The 16,156-nt window shown below is 49.6% G+C and overlaps 6 protein-coding genes across 6 annotated transcripts; 3 read left to right on the forward strand and 3 right to left on the reverse strand.

The window, feature by feature from the left end:
• Nucleotides 1-513: 513 nt before the first annotated feature.
• On the reverse strand, nucleotides 514-1,921 carry EURHEDRAFT_416615 (HAD family hydrolase). The gene is made up of 4 exons (XM_040783006.1): nucleotides 1,688-1,921; nucleotides 1,619-1,640; nucleotides 1,457-1,566; nucleotides 514-1,383 (listed from the first exon to the last, which is right to left on the reverse strand). The coding sequence occupies exons 1-4, from the start codon at nucleotides 1,779-1,781 to the stop codon at nucleotides 896-898; spliced, it is 714 nt and encodes a 237-aa protein (XP_040634863.1). The 5' UTR covers nucleotides 1,782-1,921; the 3' UTR covers nucleotides 514-895.
• Nucleotides 1,922-5,002: 3,081 nt separating this feature from the next.
• On the forward strand, nucleotides 5,003-6,930 carry EURHEDRAFT_508969 (putative GTP binding protein). The gene is made up of 3 exons (XM_040785902.1): nucleotides 5,003-5,070; nucleotides 5,130-5,224; nucleotides 5,282-6,930. Exons 1-3 carry the CDS (start codon nucleotides 5,055-5,057, stop codon nucleotides 6,815-6,817), a joined length of 1,647 nt encoding a protein of 548 aa, XP_040634864.1. The 5' UTR covers nucleotides 5,003-5,054; the 3' UTR covers nucleotides 6,818-6,930.
• A 301-nt stretch (nucleotides 6,931-7,231) lies between these two features.
• Nucleotides 7,232-8,217, forward strand: cbfA (putative CBF/NF-Y family transcription factor; the record flags this gene model as incomplete). The annotated part of the gene is made up of 3 exons (XM_040786690.1): nucleotides 7,232-7,363; nucleotides 7,461-7,594; nucleotides 7,677-8,217. The coding sequence occupies 3 exons, from the start codon at nucleotides 7,232-7,234 to the stop codon at nucleotides 8,215-8,217; spliced, it is 807 nt and encodes a 268-aa protein (XP_040634865.1).
• Nucleotides 8,218-8,563: 346 nt separating this feature from the next.
• On the reverse strand, nucleotides 8,564-10,762 carry EURHEDRAFT_416619 (putative SIR2 family histone deacetylase (Hst4)). Its single transcript, XM_040783007.1, has 2 exons — nucleotides 10,080-10,762; nucleotides 8,564-10,017 (listed from the first exon to the last, which is right to left on the reverse strand). Exons 1-2 carry the CDS (start codon nucleotides 10,393-10,395, stop codon nucleotides 8,690-8,692), a joined length of 1,644 nt encoding a protein of 547 aa, XP_040634866.1. The 5' UTR covers nucleotides 10,396-10,762; the 3' UTR covers nucleotides 8,564-8,689.
• An 800-nt stretch (nucleotides 10,763-11,562) lies between these two features.
• On the forward strand, nucleotides 11,563-14,817 carry EURHEDRAFT_518536 (mediator of RNA polymerase II transcription subunit 16; the record flags this gene model as incomplete). Its single annotated transcript, XM_040786691.1, has 9 exons — nucleotides 11,563-11,693; nucleotides 11,749-12,094; nucleotides 12,143-12,386; nucleotides 12,435-12,901; nucleotides 12,955-13,294; nucleotides 13,342-13,452; nucleotides 13,500-13,766; nucleotides 13,814-13,945; nucleotides 13,994-14,817. The coding sequence occupies 9 exons, from the start codon at nucleotides 11,563-11,565 to the stop codon at nucleotides 14,815-14,817; spliced, it is 2,862 nt and encodes a 953-aa protein (XP_040634867.1).
• Nucleotides 14,818-14,961: 144 nt separating this feature from the next.
• Nucleotides 14,962-15,967, reverse strand: EURHEDRAFT_248494 (60S ribosomal protein uL29). The gene is made up of 4 exons (XM_040778096.1): nucleotides 15,848-15,967; nucleotides 15,596-15,735; nucleotides 15,206-15,431; nucleotides 14,962-15,112 (listed from the first exon to the last, which is right to left on the reverse strand). Exons 1-4 carry the CDS (start codon nucleotides 15,848-15,850, stop codon nucleotides 15,107-15,109), a joined length of 375 nt encoding a protein of 124 aa, XP_040634868.1. The 5' UTR covers nucleotides 15,851-15,967; the 3' UTR covers nucleotides 14,962-15,106.
• Nucleotides 15,968-16,156: the final 189 nt, after the last annotated feature.

A 16,156-nucleotide genomic window follows, 5' to 3' on the forward strand; every position in this document is an offset into this window, starting at 1 on the left:
CCGTACTTGTACAAGTGTATTTGTACTTGTCAGATACAGGTACACAACACCACATCGTACGATACAGACACCTGCACCTCACCTGCTCATGCCCACTCGCCTAACCGTTTCAAGGCGAGGCACCTCGGCTCTGCAGGCGAGGTAGCAGTAGCAGTCACATCTGTCCCGTCCTGCAGGATACCTTGGTCGATATCGGCGGGGAAGATCGGAACCTTCTTTTCGGTGAAGTCGAGGCGGCAATACTACCCCCTTTCGGAGTGTGGCCAATTGCCCTCTCTTTCTTCGTATCTGGCTGATACCGATACTGTTCCCTGGACAATCGAATGGGGCCGCACCATCATAATCTTCTCAATTGAAGTAAACTACTCGTGTACCTACAGCGTAGCCAGCAAGGCTCACCGCCGCATTGCTTTATATGCTGATAATTGGATCCTGAAATCTTGAAAAACCCCTCGGCTACCCTGATTCGAAGCAAAAGAGGCTCGTCTTCCCGTCGATAGTGCAGTGCACTGACAACAGCAACGGTAGCAACCCGTTTGCCATATGGGACCCCATGCGTTGTACAGATAGTACGGAGTAGAGTTGGGTTCTATATCTATCCCCAGCATGAGACGTTGGCTATATCAGCCGGTAATTAACGGTACGAGGACACAGGGCATGGGCTAGCCGGATTCGATTTGATCATTCGTTGGGCGTTGATGGTCGATCTCATCTTTCCAAGGGTGGCCTTAGGTACTCGTATATCATGCAAGGTAGATACATGCAAATGTACATGTCACATCGTTTGACCCTATCTACAGAGCGAAGGATCCAGAGCTTCACCTTCTGTTCCATGGATCGTGAAAACCCGCCTTACTGATCATGTCTTCCGTACTCTGTACTTGGGATCAAATGTCTATTGAAGCGCATCCCGAATCTCCAACGTCACCCTCCCCCCCTCAACACCTTTCACCTCAACACTCTCCAAATCCCTCACAATCCAATCCGCCCCAGCATCCCGCAACTGACCCAGTGTATGTGTCGATGCAAGCGCAAGCACCTTAAATCCCGCCGCTTTCCCAGCCTTAATCCCCGACGGCGCATCCTCCAGCACAACAATCGAGTCCGAACCCGAGTTCTCCAGTCCCAGCTTCGCACGGCCAAGTAGATAGCAGCGCGGGTCAGGCTTGCCTAGCTCAACGTCCTCCGCGACGACAAGGACGCGTGGGTGTGCGAGGCCAAGAACACCAAGCCAGCCGTCGACCAGTGCGCGGGTGCCGGAGGTTACGACTCCCCAGTTTGCGCGGGAGGATTCGAGGGCGGAGAGGAGGGCACGGGCACCGGGGATTTCGATGGCGTCGGAGCCGTATTCTTGGGGGATGCGGCCTTCAACGTAGCTGACGTCTTCGAAACAGGCTATCAATATCTGCTTGCTCCCTCCCTCTCTTGCGGTATGTTAATCGGATAGATAACGTACACTCCCAATTGGCTTTGCTCTTGTCATACAGCGCCAATGTATCGATACTCCTTCGTCCGTGAGATGTAGCCAGGATCGCTTTCGGGTCTACGCCCAGTTCATTGCCGATTCTGTATTGTATTAATATATGATCTTTATTCTGCGGTGATCTGCGGGACGAACTTGTGCCAATGTTTGACGATTGCTAGCGTGGGTTAGCTACGAGCATAACATATGTAAAGAATAGCGTACCATCTGTTGAGTCAACGATCGTTCCGTCAAAGTCGGAGAGGACTCCGTCGAAGGCGTGGATTTGGGGAGGGGCTGAGAAGGATCCTTCGGCCATGGTCGTGATATGCGGTATAGAATAAATCTAGCAATAGGGTATCAAGTAAGTCAAGGAAAGAGAATCCATGCAACAAACAGAAAGAAAAAAAGGAAGAAAGAAAGAAAAGAAAAGAAAAGAAAGCAAAAAAAAAAGTGTTGTACAATCGAATTGCCCAATCTGTAGAACGGATGGCGGGGAAATATCGGACATCGGCCAAAGTTTTCCCGTTTATCTTAGCATTGCCTGTTTCATCAGGACATCGACGTCTTTTGTTCAGTTTCTTGTCAGCTACGTTTACAGCGCAAGGGTCTACGATGATGTCCATGGTTACTCTGGAAATGAGAGGAAGAAAATTGGCCAAGATAACTCTCGACCAAGGCTTATCTTAGATAGCCTTTCAGGCTATCTCAAAACGAGCATCTAAACAATCTAGAGGCACACCATTAGGGACCCAGCAATACCAGTCGTAACGAGATACACCGTACCAAGTCCTCCATTTATACCAACTGTAGCAGGTCTTACTCCACCAGCAGCATTCTCAGACGTGGAGAACACGGCAGCAGTACCACCTCCAGGTGTTGTCGACGGTGGGGCATGCGCGCGGGGAATTGGTTGGAGTTTAGCCGGCGTTGTTAATTCCTGTGGGAGTGGTGCTCTATATCTCCTTGGAGTAGTAGCTGAAGTCGACCTCAGGGGCGACATAGTTCCCGTCGACGGAGACGAGGCCGTAGTCGTTATCCGTTTCGAAACTCCATTACCAACGAAGGGGCCGATAACATTATCGTACTTCTGGAACACATCGACAACAATAGTGCACCACTAAGTCTGAGAAATTGTTCAATCCGGCGAGTTGGCTTCGATCGAATCAGCGGGAGAAGCCAGACCAGTGGTGACATAGATGCCTGCATCGACTAGCTTGCGCATACAAGCATTGTGGTTCGTTGACAGGCTAACCGCGTACATGCGGATGACATTTGTTTGTAGCTCCGTTAGATAGGGGACGTCGCACTCGCATTCGGAGATATTGGAGAGGGGGTCTATATAGCCGGTTGGCCTTGAGATTGGAATCTGAGGCATACCGACTCTCATTGGACAGGTTTGATCATTTGTTCGCTCTTTGGTCGTAAAGGAAGACCCACGGAGTTGCAGCACAAAATGCTTAAATTGTGCTAGTAAGCTCGTCCTTGATAGTTAGTTGCAATGCAATGATTCACGCCCATTATGTTCGTCAAATTCGCTGGTATGACCTAGTAATCGAGTAATTGAGAATGCTCAGCTCAGCTAAGTTCAGTAGAGGTCATGTGTTGCTAGATCTAATGGACTTTGTAGACCAAGCAAAATGAAAATTTGAGCTTCACACTGAGGCGTTCCTAGTGAGAGTCCCCTAAAAAGAGGGTCCGTACTTACCAAGGGTCCTCCTGTGGGGATATCCGTACGAGTTGGTACAGTTCTCTTCTACTTGAAGTGTTGGAATACTAATTCAACATTGCTGTAAGTTTGACAGATATTGCAAGGCAACACTCGAAGTAATCCATATAAGAGCCCCTGTTTTCCTATCAATGTAGAGTTAAACATCACTAGACTAGCAATTGCTTGTTTTCAAACACTTCGCCTCAGATTTGCCGAGCCTCACTTCCTGACTATTGCTACTAGTCAGATAAAGCAATAACGACGTCCGTTTATATGAGTTTCCGATCTCGCTACCTCTCCTCGATATGCCTTGTCAAGAAAGAGTCATGACCGGGCGAAACCCTTATGCAGTTCTACCACGGCCGGTCCTGATTCGAAAATTTGCGTTTTTACAATTAAATATCCGGCCTGTGTCAGGCCTCGGTACCTTCATCGAAAAACATATTAAGAATGACAACGATTACGATCCTTTACCTCGCAACTGTCTACGCCCATAGTATACGATATATTGGCCGTGAAAGCAACCATTCGATATCTGGCCCATGTCGGTATGCATGAGATGATAGATCGCTGCAAGTCTCTGGAGCTATTACGTATGCAGAGCTCGAGGAGATAGGTTCGCAATCCACATCGTACGCCATCATTGTGGACCTCATAATCCCTTTTTTTCCCAAAGCCACCTCGAGGGCGATACTAGCAAATTGATGTTGGACTCCAATTGAGGAGAAACGAGCCATTCTGCTCTGTGGCAACTTTTCCTGATATAAGAGCTATCCAGTGTTGTTAGTGAGCCAAATTCTCGCTGGGACTGAGCCCCCAATGAGGTTCATCAATTGCAAGACTTGCGTTTTGATGACACCTGGAAGCACTCTACCAAATGAAATTCGGGAACAAATTAGGACCATGGCTGATTGTAGCCATCTCTTTCCTGCTATGTTCCCCCCAGAGTGGAAAACTACTCAGCTGGCAGATCTCTCGCGCGCAGTGTGCAATGGCGTTGTCAGTACGACTCTTCCCATCCTGCTATACCCGATCTTGATAACGATGTGGAGTTTGACATCGGTGCTCCAGGATATCGCTTTGAACTTGGTAATCTTTCTAGGTGATACTTAGCACTCATCCAGGATGTGGAATTTCGTGTCTATCGTTGTTTTGGTTTTGCAATTTGGGATCATAAGCGGTGGAAAGGCTCGGACTTCTGTATCAAGAGCCAGATGGTCCTCGGATGCTTCAAAGTCCCAGAGGTGAACCAGATTTGTGTGTCCAATGGGAAAGTTTTTTTTTTTGGATGAGGATAATTTGGAGGAAATCGAGCGCAAAAAAAAAAAAAAAAAAAAAAAAAAAATTCCTGGTCAGGCAGAGAAAAGGTCAAAATGAACTTCCATGGTAAAGAAAGAAGGACTAAGGCACTTTATCAGTGCATATATTCTATATTCCAAACCGAAACGAGATATATCACCAGCAGTGAAATAAAGGTGTACCTTATACTTCTCCTACTTCTCCTCTCCACATGTAATATGTATAGCGCTTGTGAATGTCATTGTTGATGCTCTCTCATCGAAGTCTATGGATTGCTCGACTTCAACATGCTGATGGATGAAATGGCTTTAAGCCCCAATTGTGCCTTGTAGCTTATTTAAAACTATGCTATTTGCTCGCGTGTGGAGTCTCATTGAGCTTTTCATTCTCAGGGGTGAAGGTTGATAGTGATAAAATCGGATGCATATTTAGGGCAGGCGGGGAGATATCGGAGATCGGCGAGATTTTTTCCGTTTATCTTAGCGCCGTCCGGATTTTTGCAAAATTTCTCGACATCTTCAGGTGTTTTCCTCATTTGGTATCAACCCTTTATCCTATTCTTTTGTTTATCATATTGGCAAGATGGGTTTTAACATAGGTATGCTATACTACTTACAGTTTTGTTTTTAGCCCGGGTCAATGTGCTGACTGTACCAGGAAAAACTTCTAAGCGGACGCCCACGCGGTTACGCCACAAGATCGCAAAGGCTTCTGCATCTAAGGGTCGCAAGGAAAGAAAGCTCGCAAAGAAGGTATGCCGCCAAATTATGTACTTTTGCTTCAATTAGAATTCTTACATATCCCGATAGAACCCCGAATGGCGCTCGAAAGTCAAGAAGGACCCCGGCATCCCCAACCTCTTCCCGCTCAAAGATCAAATGCTCCATGAAATCGAGGAAAAGAAGCGCTTGAAGGAGGAGGAACAGAACCGGATTCGTGATGAGGCTCGTGAGCGTCGTCGTGCAGAGAAACAGCAGCAGAAGGCGCAAACCGAGGCCGAGGGCCAGACTATGATCGATGACGAGGAGCTTATGGACGACGACGATGATATGGATGCGGATGTTGGTGACTCGTCGAACCCTATGGCTGCGCTGCTTGCTTCCGCGCGGGCCAGAGCGGCGGAGTATGAGGACCAACACGATGATGAAGATGAGGATGATGAGGAGATGGATGAGGATGATGACGACGAGGATGGTATGGATGAGGATGAGGAGAGCGGTGGAATCTCGCTTGGCGCTTCATCAGTGACACCCGTGGAGTCGAATTCGTCCAAGGAAAGCTCAAGACGTGCATTCGACAAGGTGTTCAAGCAGGTCGTCGACGCAGCGGATGTCGTCCTCTACGTGCTGGACGCCCGTGACCCCGAAGGCACCCGGTCGAAGGAAGTCGAGCGCGAAATCATGGCCGCCCAAGGAGGCTCGAAGCGACTGATTCTCATCCTCAACAAGATTGACCTCATTCCCCCAGCGGTGCTGAAGGGCTGGCTGGTGCATCTGCGCCGGTACTTCCCTACCCTGCCGCTCAAGGCATCCAACGGTACTGCCAACGCACACAGCTTCGACCACAAGCAATTGTCCGTGAAGGGAACCTCTGAGACGCTCTTCCACGCGCTCAAGTCATACGCACACAACAAGCAGATGAAGCGCTCAGTCTCGGTCGGTATCATCGGCTATCCCAATGTCGGCAAGTCCTCCGTGATCAACGCCCTCATGTCCCGTCTGAACAAGGGTTCCAGCAACGCCTGCCCGACGGGCGCTGAAGCCGGCGTGACCACCAACCTGCGCGAAGTCAAGCTCGACGGCAAGCTCAAGCTCATCGACTCCCCCGGTATCGTCTTCCCCAACACCAACAACTCCGACAAGAAGTCCAACAAGAAGAAGGTAGATGATCACGCCCGTCTTGTGCTTCTCAACGCCATCCCACCAAAGCAAATCGAGGACCCCATACCCGCAGTCAACCTCCTGCTTCGCCGCCTATCTAAGTCTGAGCAGCTCATGAACAAGCTGGTCGAGGTCTACCAGATCCCCGCGATCCTCCCTGGCCAGGACCAAACCACCGACTTCCTGATCCACGTCGCCCGCAAGCGCGGCCGTCTGGGCAAGGGTGGTGTTCCCAACGTCGAAAGCGCAGCAATGACCGTTATCAACGACTGGCGCGATGGCCGTATTCAGGGCTGGGCCAACGCCCCAGTCTTGCCTGTTGCTACCACAACGGCTGAGGGTACTACAACAGCCCCCGCTGCTGGCGAGGGCGTGGACACGAAGCAGATCGTCACGGAATGGGCTGCTGAATTCAAGATCGAGGGATTATGGGGGAATGGCGAGGGTGATGAGATGGCCGAGTAGATGTGTTTTCTTTTATTTTCCTATCATATTTTATTTATGGATACCAAGGCGTTTCTGGTATAAAAAGGTGGTCATGATAGTCATGCAAATATAAAATCGTTAGTTGTCTGTACAAGTAATATTCTTGATATGAGAATCGTACATCCAACCACTCAGAACGCGCTCCCGCGGGCAAATCGCGTCACTCGTGGAGATCTCTTCACCTCTATCTTCCACTACACCTCTATATCGAAACCTATAAAACATATATAAACCAACGATTAGATTTTTTCACTACTCGAACATTTTGGAATTTCACTACACTATCTCGAAAAACTCGTCCAGACTCGATCAACCATATACAGACAAACCGCTACCATGGCCCGAAAATCCACCAGCACACCAGCCTCTGCCTCACAAGAAGACAACAACATAATGCCCTCCTCGCACCCATCGTCCTCGCCTCAAGCAACGCCCTCACAATCGCAGCCGCAATCCCAACCGCAACACCAGCAAGTAACAGAGCAGCAACTGAAATCTCGGGCTGAGAATGGTGTTAAAGTTGAGGTCTGTCTTCCCTCCCCAACCAATCCAGATTGCGCCCAAAACCAGAACAAAAGAACCCAAGTAAAAAGAAGTCTACTAACAGATATATAAAAAAAAGGACTACCTCCTCCCCCGCAGCCTAACCGCGCGCCTCGCAAAATCCGTACTACCCCCAAACACCACAATCCAAAAAGACGCCCTCCTAGCCATGCAAAAGGCCGCTACGGTGTTTGTCTCATATTTATCTTCTCAGTACGCCCATCCCATTCCTATGTTTCATATCGCGTAGCGAGAAGTAATCACTGGTTTTGGAACGTTGGGCTGATAAATGCAGTGCAAACGAAGCAACCCTGAAACGAACCGTCGCGCCGACAGATGTATTCAGCGCGATTGAGGAGTTGGAGTTTAGGGGGTTTAGGGAGAGACTGGAAAAAGAATTGGATGTTTATACGGAGGTTAAAGCGGGGAAGAGAAAGAAGGCCGGGCCCGGTGGTGCTGCAGCAGCAGAGCAGAAGGGTGAGGAGAAAATGGATGAGGAGGAGAGTGGTGTTCGTGGTGCGAAGAGGGTGAAGAGGGTTGGTGAGGGTGAACCCGGACAGACTAAGGGTGATGATGGCGAAGGAGAGGGTGATGACGATGAGCCTGAACCGGAAGAGGAAGAGGATATCGAGGAAGAGGAGGCAGAGGACGATGAGGACGATGAAGAGGAAGAGGAGGAAGGAGAGGAAGCACAAGAAGATGATATCAATCTGGTCGAAGATCTGGATCGGGACTCCCACGCGCAACGCACCATGGATCCCGATGCTGGTGCTGATAGTGACTCGGACGATGAAGAAGGGGGTTCGCAGTTGCGTGGGGATATGGGAATGGATTAGATACCCTAGTACATTCATGGTAACTATATTGGATAATACGAGTATCACGGTATGCAATCAATGTACATTATACATCCAACTATAAAATTATACTCAGTCGCTGCATCAAACATGAACTCCCCCGTCAGAAAGATATAGGAATACATGTATTAAATGAAATCCGAGAAGAATGAAGCAACCAACGCCATGATACCAGAAACGCCATACCAGACCGCAGCGACTATGCAAACATCATCATCTCCAGCAAACGAATAAACAGGAGAATTGGGACAAAATGAATCGTTCATATACAAAGTGCAGTCCTGGTAACCAAGTAGGACGTCCAAAAAAAAAAAAAAAAAAAAAAAAAAAAAAAAAAAGAGAAAGAAAGAAAATGACCAAAACGCCATGAGCATGTAACACTGGTATCTTAAACCCATTGCCACCAGAATAATAAAGAAGAAGACAGAACGATGGGAACTCCTGCAAATAGTCACACGGGCCGGTTCAACAGATTGTCGAATCCTTTCGGAATCGAAGGCGAGTGAATCGTATCCAACTTATCACCCGTCTGCTGAGACATAGGGCCATTTGTGCGGGCTGCTCCGGCTGGAAGTGGAAGCATAGCTTTGGATGCTTCTTCTTTGGAAAGTTTGTCGGCGCCTGCTGTTGTGCCCTTGGTGACTGCGCTGAATTTGGTAATCTTGGAATTCTTGGGCTGTGCCCTGGTTCCCTTCTTGGGAGCTTTGGGCTTAGCGGCAGGCTTCTTGGATGCGGGTTGTTTCTTCGGAGGATTCGTCTTAGCGGCACTAAGGACATCCTTGAGGTTACGTCCGCGACTGGCTGGGTTGGGACGACCCTTGGCAGGTGCTTTATGCGGCAGCTCCATATCCTCATCGTGACTGGATGACGGCGTGGGGAAGGCCGTGATGGTCTTCTGCTTCTTCTTGGGCGTCTCGATGACAACAGACAATTTGCCCTTGGCTCGCTCCATCTCGGACTCTTCGAGGAATTCTGCCGTATGGTCGTCCCAGCGTTTCAGGTTGGCTAACCTGGCGACTTCTTCGCAGTCTCCTTTGACCATCAAGTCAAACGAGTCTTCAAATTCCTTGCCCGTTGGCGGCTCGTTGTTGATCCACATTGTGACTCCGTTCTTGCGACCCTTAATCACATGGCAGAGGCTCTTCACCAGGCGACGCACTCCGGGAATTTTCATGCTGGTGCCAACGACGATTAACGCGTCCGGACGCGAGCGAATGTCCGCGTTCATGACTGATGTGATGGCTTCCTCGTCAGGGTTGTGTTCGTTGTAGAGGACAATGCGGGGTCGCATCTTGCCCACACCATGACTGCGCTGACCGGTTTCGAGGCGGAATTGGTTGGTGCGCGAGCACTCGGGACATTCAGGGGCATCGGGGCGGGCAAACATGTCGCGATCGAAGGTTCCCAGGTGACGACATTTCTGGCAGACCATCTTATCCAGACTGCCGTGGAGCTGAATTGTGCGTGGCCATGGGGCCTTGACATTGAGGGGAACCTGGGTCGCCAGCGGGGGCATAGACGTTTCAATACCATCAATGTTCTGCGTATACAACCGCGTGAGACGGTTCTCCTGCCCAAGAGAGGCCAGCATGTGGTGGAAGGCCGTGGGGCTGGTTTTCTCAGCCTCTTCCGACAGCGACCGCACCATGTCCTGAAACGACGCGGTCAGGGTATCATCTTGGTAGACGGAGGCGTCAAAAAGGAGTTTCCCAGACGCCTTAAGATTATGCTTCTTCTGTAACGACTTGAACAAGCCATCAGTGGAACGAAAATCTGGAACTGTTAAGTCGTCAGATGTTAGCTCGTGGAGTATGGTTGTAGAGGTGAGGTAAGACACGTACTACCCGCGGAGGTTGAGATGCCCGCACCGGCGATGACGACAATCTTGCGGTGTTTCTGAAGGGTCTTGACGAGTAGATCAACTTGCGATTGCTGTTCTTCCTGCGACAAAGGCGAATCTGGCGTGAGGTCGAGCTCGCGAGAAACGCGCTCCTTGGGTACTTTTGGGGTCGCGACTCGGCGTCGCTTGTTGGCGGGCGGCCCTTCTTGGCGTTTGTCCTCCTGTGATGGCGGCGGCGAAGGGAAGAAGCCAGGAGGAGCGATGGGAGACGATGGAGGAGAGCTTAGCTCTGAGGCATCTGAGAAGTCATCATCCATGGCGATATAGTAGAATAGAACTCGTTGTCGTTATCGTGGTAGCAGGATGGTAGTGGTGTGGTCGTAGTGGGAGTAGGGGTGAGGTTAGGTCAGAGAAAAGGACCACAATCAGGGAAACCGCTTCAAAAATTCAATCATGGGGAAGGAGACGGGTATAAGGGTAGACGAAAATATCCAAGAACATAAGAAAGAAAGGTCTCGCAGTGAATGAATGCCAAAATTGCCAATATCGGCCAGGACAGGGCTGAAAAGAGGAGGTTGAAAAAGAGAAGTAGCAGCCCCAAGAGAATTTAATCGCGCGCCGACAGATGACAAGAAGAGACTTGGATCTGCTCGCTTGGGTCCGCCCACAGTAGTAGCATGGAGTACTACGCTATGGAGTAAGAAAAAAGAAAAAGAAAGAAAAAAAAAAAAAAGAATGTTTGTTTTGACCCCGCGAACAGCAGATACAGCGAAGACGACGCCAGGAATGCAGTTGATAGGTTAATTAAGAGCGAGTTCTCCTGCTGATGTTCTTAAATGGACATCATTCTTGCGGGTTGTTGAGGAGTGATGCTACTGCTACTCTACTGTACAGGTACGGTGTGGACGCTTTTCAATTGAACAGCACTTGTACATATGCTTATACGGTCTATGTCTGCCTGTCTTTTAGGGCAGTGGGAATGACCATAATCCATCTGATATTCTTATATCCTTATGATTGTAACCCATCGATCAACGTTGAATTGTTTTGATCGTGTTTTGATTTTGCATCGATGCTTACCTCATCTTGCGGATGTGCATACAACCAATCAAGATTTCGGATCTGACGGGAGCTAACTTGGTGGGGTAACACTGTTAATTACTATTGGCTATTCCCGTTGGCACGGCTACCGACCGCACATGACCTCACCTGACCGCTGAGTCAGCCGCTCATATGCGAGTCAAGGCGATCAAAACGAGCAGCGATGCTGTTCTGGATAGAGATGGTTGTATGAGTCGTGATATTTCTCTTTTTTGCTTCTATTGCTTCTTTTTGCCGGCCTATGGCTTGAGATACCCTTTTTTTGCTGTTCTGCTCCGGTTCTAATCGTATACGTTGGTTGTTCGTCAGTTCCATATTGCAACTGCCCAGAAAATAATGGTGCATTAATCTTCTCTTTATTCTGCCTTCCTAGTACGCCCTTGATGATGGACCACGACATCAACGTGGACGACTTGTTTGGTGAGCCCGGCTCTCTCGAGCTGGGATTGTCTCCAACGGCTCCTAAAGGTCTAGCTCAGCGGCTAGATGAAATGCGCTTATTAGGATGTTGCCAGTATGTGATTACTGTATATGTATAGATGTATATGTGAATATACTGACTGGCATAGAAAAATCTCTTGGTCACGGCTCGGGTGCATCGCGTACATCTCCCGAGACGGGTTAGCGGTCAACGTCCGTTATCTTCATTGTCAACCCTCCGATGGCAGGTGGCGTCTCAGCGAGGATACGCCTTTGTTCCCGGTTACTGAGGCCCATGGAAATCATCCACTGGTCCATATCTGTTGGAATGAAAGCGGGTTGGAATTGGCCGTTGTGGACTCGTCGGGCCGCGTATCGATCTATTCTATCTCGATTGCTCTTAATAGCATTGCTGGCCAGCGCCAGGCAGCTTTTGACCCTGATGATGAGATAAACCAAGTTGTTGGTATGATGTGGCTGAACACGCAGCGTTCGGTATGCCATCTTCCCCAATTACTGTTGATCGTGTGTTGAACATTTCAGGTCCACGCGTTTCTCCAAGCAGCCAAAGTAAATGGTCGTTGGGCCTATGCTCCCTTTCGACGTCGTCCAATTGGTCCTTTTCATCCGGCAAATAAAGCAGCCCTGATTTGCGTGACCAGATCTGGCCTGATCAAGCTGTTGTACCAGAACCCCGATAGTCGATGGGCAGAGATATCTGCAGAGTTAAAGAACACCAGCTACTCTGACAGGCTCCTGACCCATGCTTCTCTGGTAGCAACTCAAGGTAGCCAATCCGTTCCCCCTGATACGCAACTAGACTAACAACGCGAAGCCGGTATCATTGTCGTTACTCATTCAGTATGCCAGAAAATTTGTGTCTATCGCGTTCACGTCTCGTGGAATCCTCCTCAATGGGACCCAAGTTCACCCAAACAGTCAAATCTCTTTCCTGTGCCGAGTTTTCGTTTTGCACACGGCAACGTCGAAACACCTAGTGGCTTCTGGAACGCATATCGCAGCACAGGCGAAAATGAAGAAGCGCCATTATCAACCAATTCTATTTATGCCCTGACTCACTTGGAGATTATTCCTGGTGCTGCCGATAACCCGACGGGCTCCACGGCGAATCCTTGGATCCTTGCGGTCTATTCGAACCCTGTCCCTGCCACGCCTGATCACACAGAACAAAATGGTTCTGCGAGCATCATTGTCCGATGGCAATTAGAAGCAGCTTCACAAAACCTCCACCCCAAGTTTGACGAGGTGGCGTCGAAAAAGAACCATAATGCTCAAGCTAAGGTGCGTCTCTAGTACATAACTCGATGTATGGAATCAGTTGCTCACGATGGTAGCCAAAAATGGAGCTGCGCCGGCTCGAAGACATCCATTTTGACAAATACGTGATTTCAGTCGATCAGGCAGAACATGGCACTGTGCTGGCCATCACCTACGACGACAGCTCAATCACTTTCTACGATCCGAAGACTATGGCTATATTCAATGGGACAGACGATAACTCGACAGTAACATGCTTAACCCAAGCAGGATTCCATTCTCCCCCAGAGGTTTCAGGCCTTCAGATCAGTTTCTCTCCCAGTGCTTGTGGTGCTGTCATGCTAGATAGCGAGGGGCAAATGCAACTAAGGCTTATGGAGCATTCGTACGGGGCAGAAAATGGCCTTTTCGACGAGAGTAGGTTGGTGTCCCTGGATTAACTGATCTGGACTAACATTTTTTAGGTAAATTCTCTGCAGCCATTGCGGCGCTTACACTGGCGTTCTGCCGGGGTTGTGGAAGCGACATCAACACGGACGATATATTGATGCTTGTCATGCGCCAACTCTCATCTGGTCAGTTCTATACTCCTTTTCAGGACTTCCCCTCTAACAACACACAGAGGCTCAAACTGCGTTCCTTAACGAAATATACCGCGCACTACCCATTAACTGCAACTTCACTGTGGATCAGGACAAACTCATGAACCACCCATACATCCCCCGCTGTCTTAGCCTTCAAGCCGCGTTGGGGTTCAGAGATAGATACAAACCACGGATCTTTACGTCTGCTGTTCCCTGGGCGATCTTGCATCTTCGCCACGGGGCTGTTCTGTTTGCTTATTTCTTCCAGTACATCAAGGGTACTCAGACAGACCCTCATGACTCGGGTGAGTTCTGTCACTGAGCATAGTATGCAATATGCTAATGTCAACAGACGTACTGCGGATGGTCTTGGGTAATACCAGATGGGTCCTCGATTTCTCCCAATACATCCTAAACGAAGTCTTCGACCTGGCAGATGAATTCGAAAGCGTCCTCTCCGACCAAGAGGCCTTTACTCAGAAACGTAAGCACCACTCCCTCACTTCCACTGCTATCATTCTGACAATACTAGTAAAAACAACAACCTCCCTCCCCCTCATAATCCTCCTCTCCAGCATGTCCCGCACTTTCCTCCGCTTCATCTGCCGTGGCCTCCGCGGTGTACACTCAGGCTACAACCCCTCCGCCGCAAACCTTGCCGGCGACTCCCGCATCTACTACTCCGAAACCTGCCACCTCCTCGACACCTCCCCCGTGCGCATCGACGTCTACGAGAAGTTCCTAGCGGGCGTCGACTCCGCCGTGCGCCATGCGTACCACGGCGCTGGGTTCGGGGATACAGAGCGCCCTGGACCGGAGAAGGAGTTACTTGTGAATGCGAGGATCCCACCTGTTCTGGTTAATGCAGTTTCGGCGATATTTCGATCCGTGGTCCCTGCGGTTAGGGGCGAGGTTGATCGGTTGGCAGTTTATTTGGGGGATTATACGTGGTTGGGGGTTGGGGATGATAAGCGGACGGAAGTGTATAGGCGGACGAGGGATGTTGATATTCTCAAGAAGATCCCGTTGCGGGTTATTGTTCCGGACGCTGGGTCTAGGACGAACACCACTACGCCTACCAACGATGACAACAAGGCCGGCGCCGAACAGCGCATCCGACGCTGCATTCGATGTTGTGAGGTCTCGAGCGATACGCACCCGCCGCGGTCTTTGCCCGCGTTCCAGATGATTGCGAGACTAGGCTTGTTGCGCTCGTGTATTTGTGGTGGGATGTGGGCGTTGGAGTCGCGGTTGCCGGGTGGTCAGTTGGATGGTTCAATGGGGTCGTCTACTTCGCCACCGGCGCCGGGGTTGCAAACTGAGTCGAGGACACCGGGGTTGATGCAGGGGTCTTGACATTATTGCATGGGGTTATTGTTAGATAGATATTGTAGTTTAATCGATTATGGATCTAATATTGGGTTGTGTTTTCGCGAGGAAGAGATAGTCGGAGGCTATTCATTACTCATTCAGAAAGCTTCATTTAAGATCGATTTGCATCCCTACGATACAGAATCAAAACGGTCCTTTTTTGTATGCTGAAAAAAGAAACTTCGTTGAAACCGACCCACGCAAGGTCTAAGTCAACTCGTCATTCTACTAACGACTTGTTCCCGTAACTCCAAGATCCGCTCCCATCTTTTATTTAAGCCTGCACGAAAAAGAAAGCCATCAGCCACGTCCACAGCCAACCCAAATATTACCGACACAATATCCAAATTCCACCAGGAAAGACCGGTCATACCTTAATGGCGTACTTCCGCTGGGGGAAGTGGATCTCCTTCTTGACCTGCTTCTGGGTCTTCTTGGAGGCCTCGTTCTTGGTGAGTCTGCGGCGCAGGGCACGGGTGTACTTGGGTCTGAGGTCGAGAGGGAGGTACGCCTTGTTCTTGTAGAACAAACGGAGCTGGGCGCGCTGGTTGAGGTTGATGACGGTGAGAACGCGGGCGATCGACTTGCGAACGTCGTGGCTGTAAATTTAGTTAGTATTTATTGGTCGTATTTTTGTGTGATGCGATTGCAGTGCAGCGTCGATTTTGTTGTTTTGCCTGTCATTCCTCCTCTTGTATATTTCGCCTCATGCGACCGGGTTCGTGTTCGGGGGGAAATTCTAGGATCGGGATAAAACACGCACATTCTCTGGGTCTTCGAGGAGGCACCGCCAGAGATCTTCTGGACACGGAGCTGGTTAAGCTCGGTCTTCAACTCCTCCAGCTGGTTGGTGAGATCATCCTTGCTCTTTCCCCAGAGCTGACCAGTCTTGACCTTTGTCGACTACCATCACGCAAACTCGTCAGTTTTCGATCGTTGAAAATTCATCTTAAATCCCTCAAAAAAAGTAGTTCATTGCGAACAGAACAGCAGGAACAATAACACGCAAACATACCATGGTGGGCGGCTTCAAATCGAGTCGTACGGGTTGTCGACGAGAGAATTGAAGATGGACCGGGTCAAATTGGGGGATTGCCTTTCGTTGTGGGACTAGGGCTTTTTTTTCTGCTTTTCCGTTTCGTGTGGCCGCCTTAAGCGGGCACGTGACCCAATGTGGCTGTGTATATCAGCCACAGTGTCTGTGTCTCCGCTTTTACGTTATCCGGAGGTGTTATGGCTGTTGCGGGCCGAGATAGGCAATGTCGTTGTTGGCTTGTTGTCAGTAGCTGGTCTAACTGTCGGTCCTTCTTCACATCTTATCTTC

This window comes from Aspergillus ruber, assembly GCF_000600275.1.
Source record: "Aspergillus ruber CBS 135680 unplaced genomic scaffold scaffold00037, whole genome shotgun sequence".
NCBI classification, from domain to species: Eukaryota; Fungi; Ascomycota; class Eurotiomycetes; order Eurotiales; family Aspergillaceae; genus Aspergillus; species Aspergillus ruber.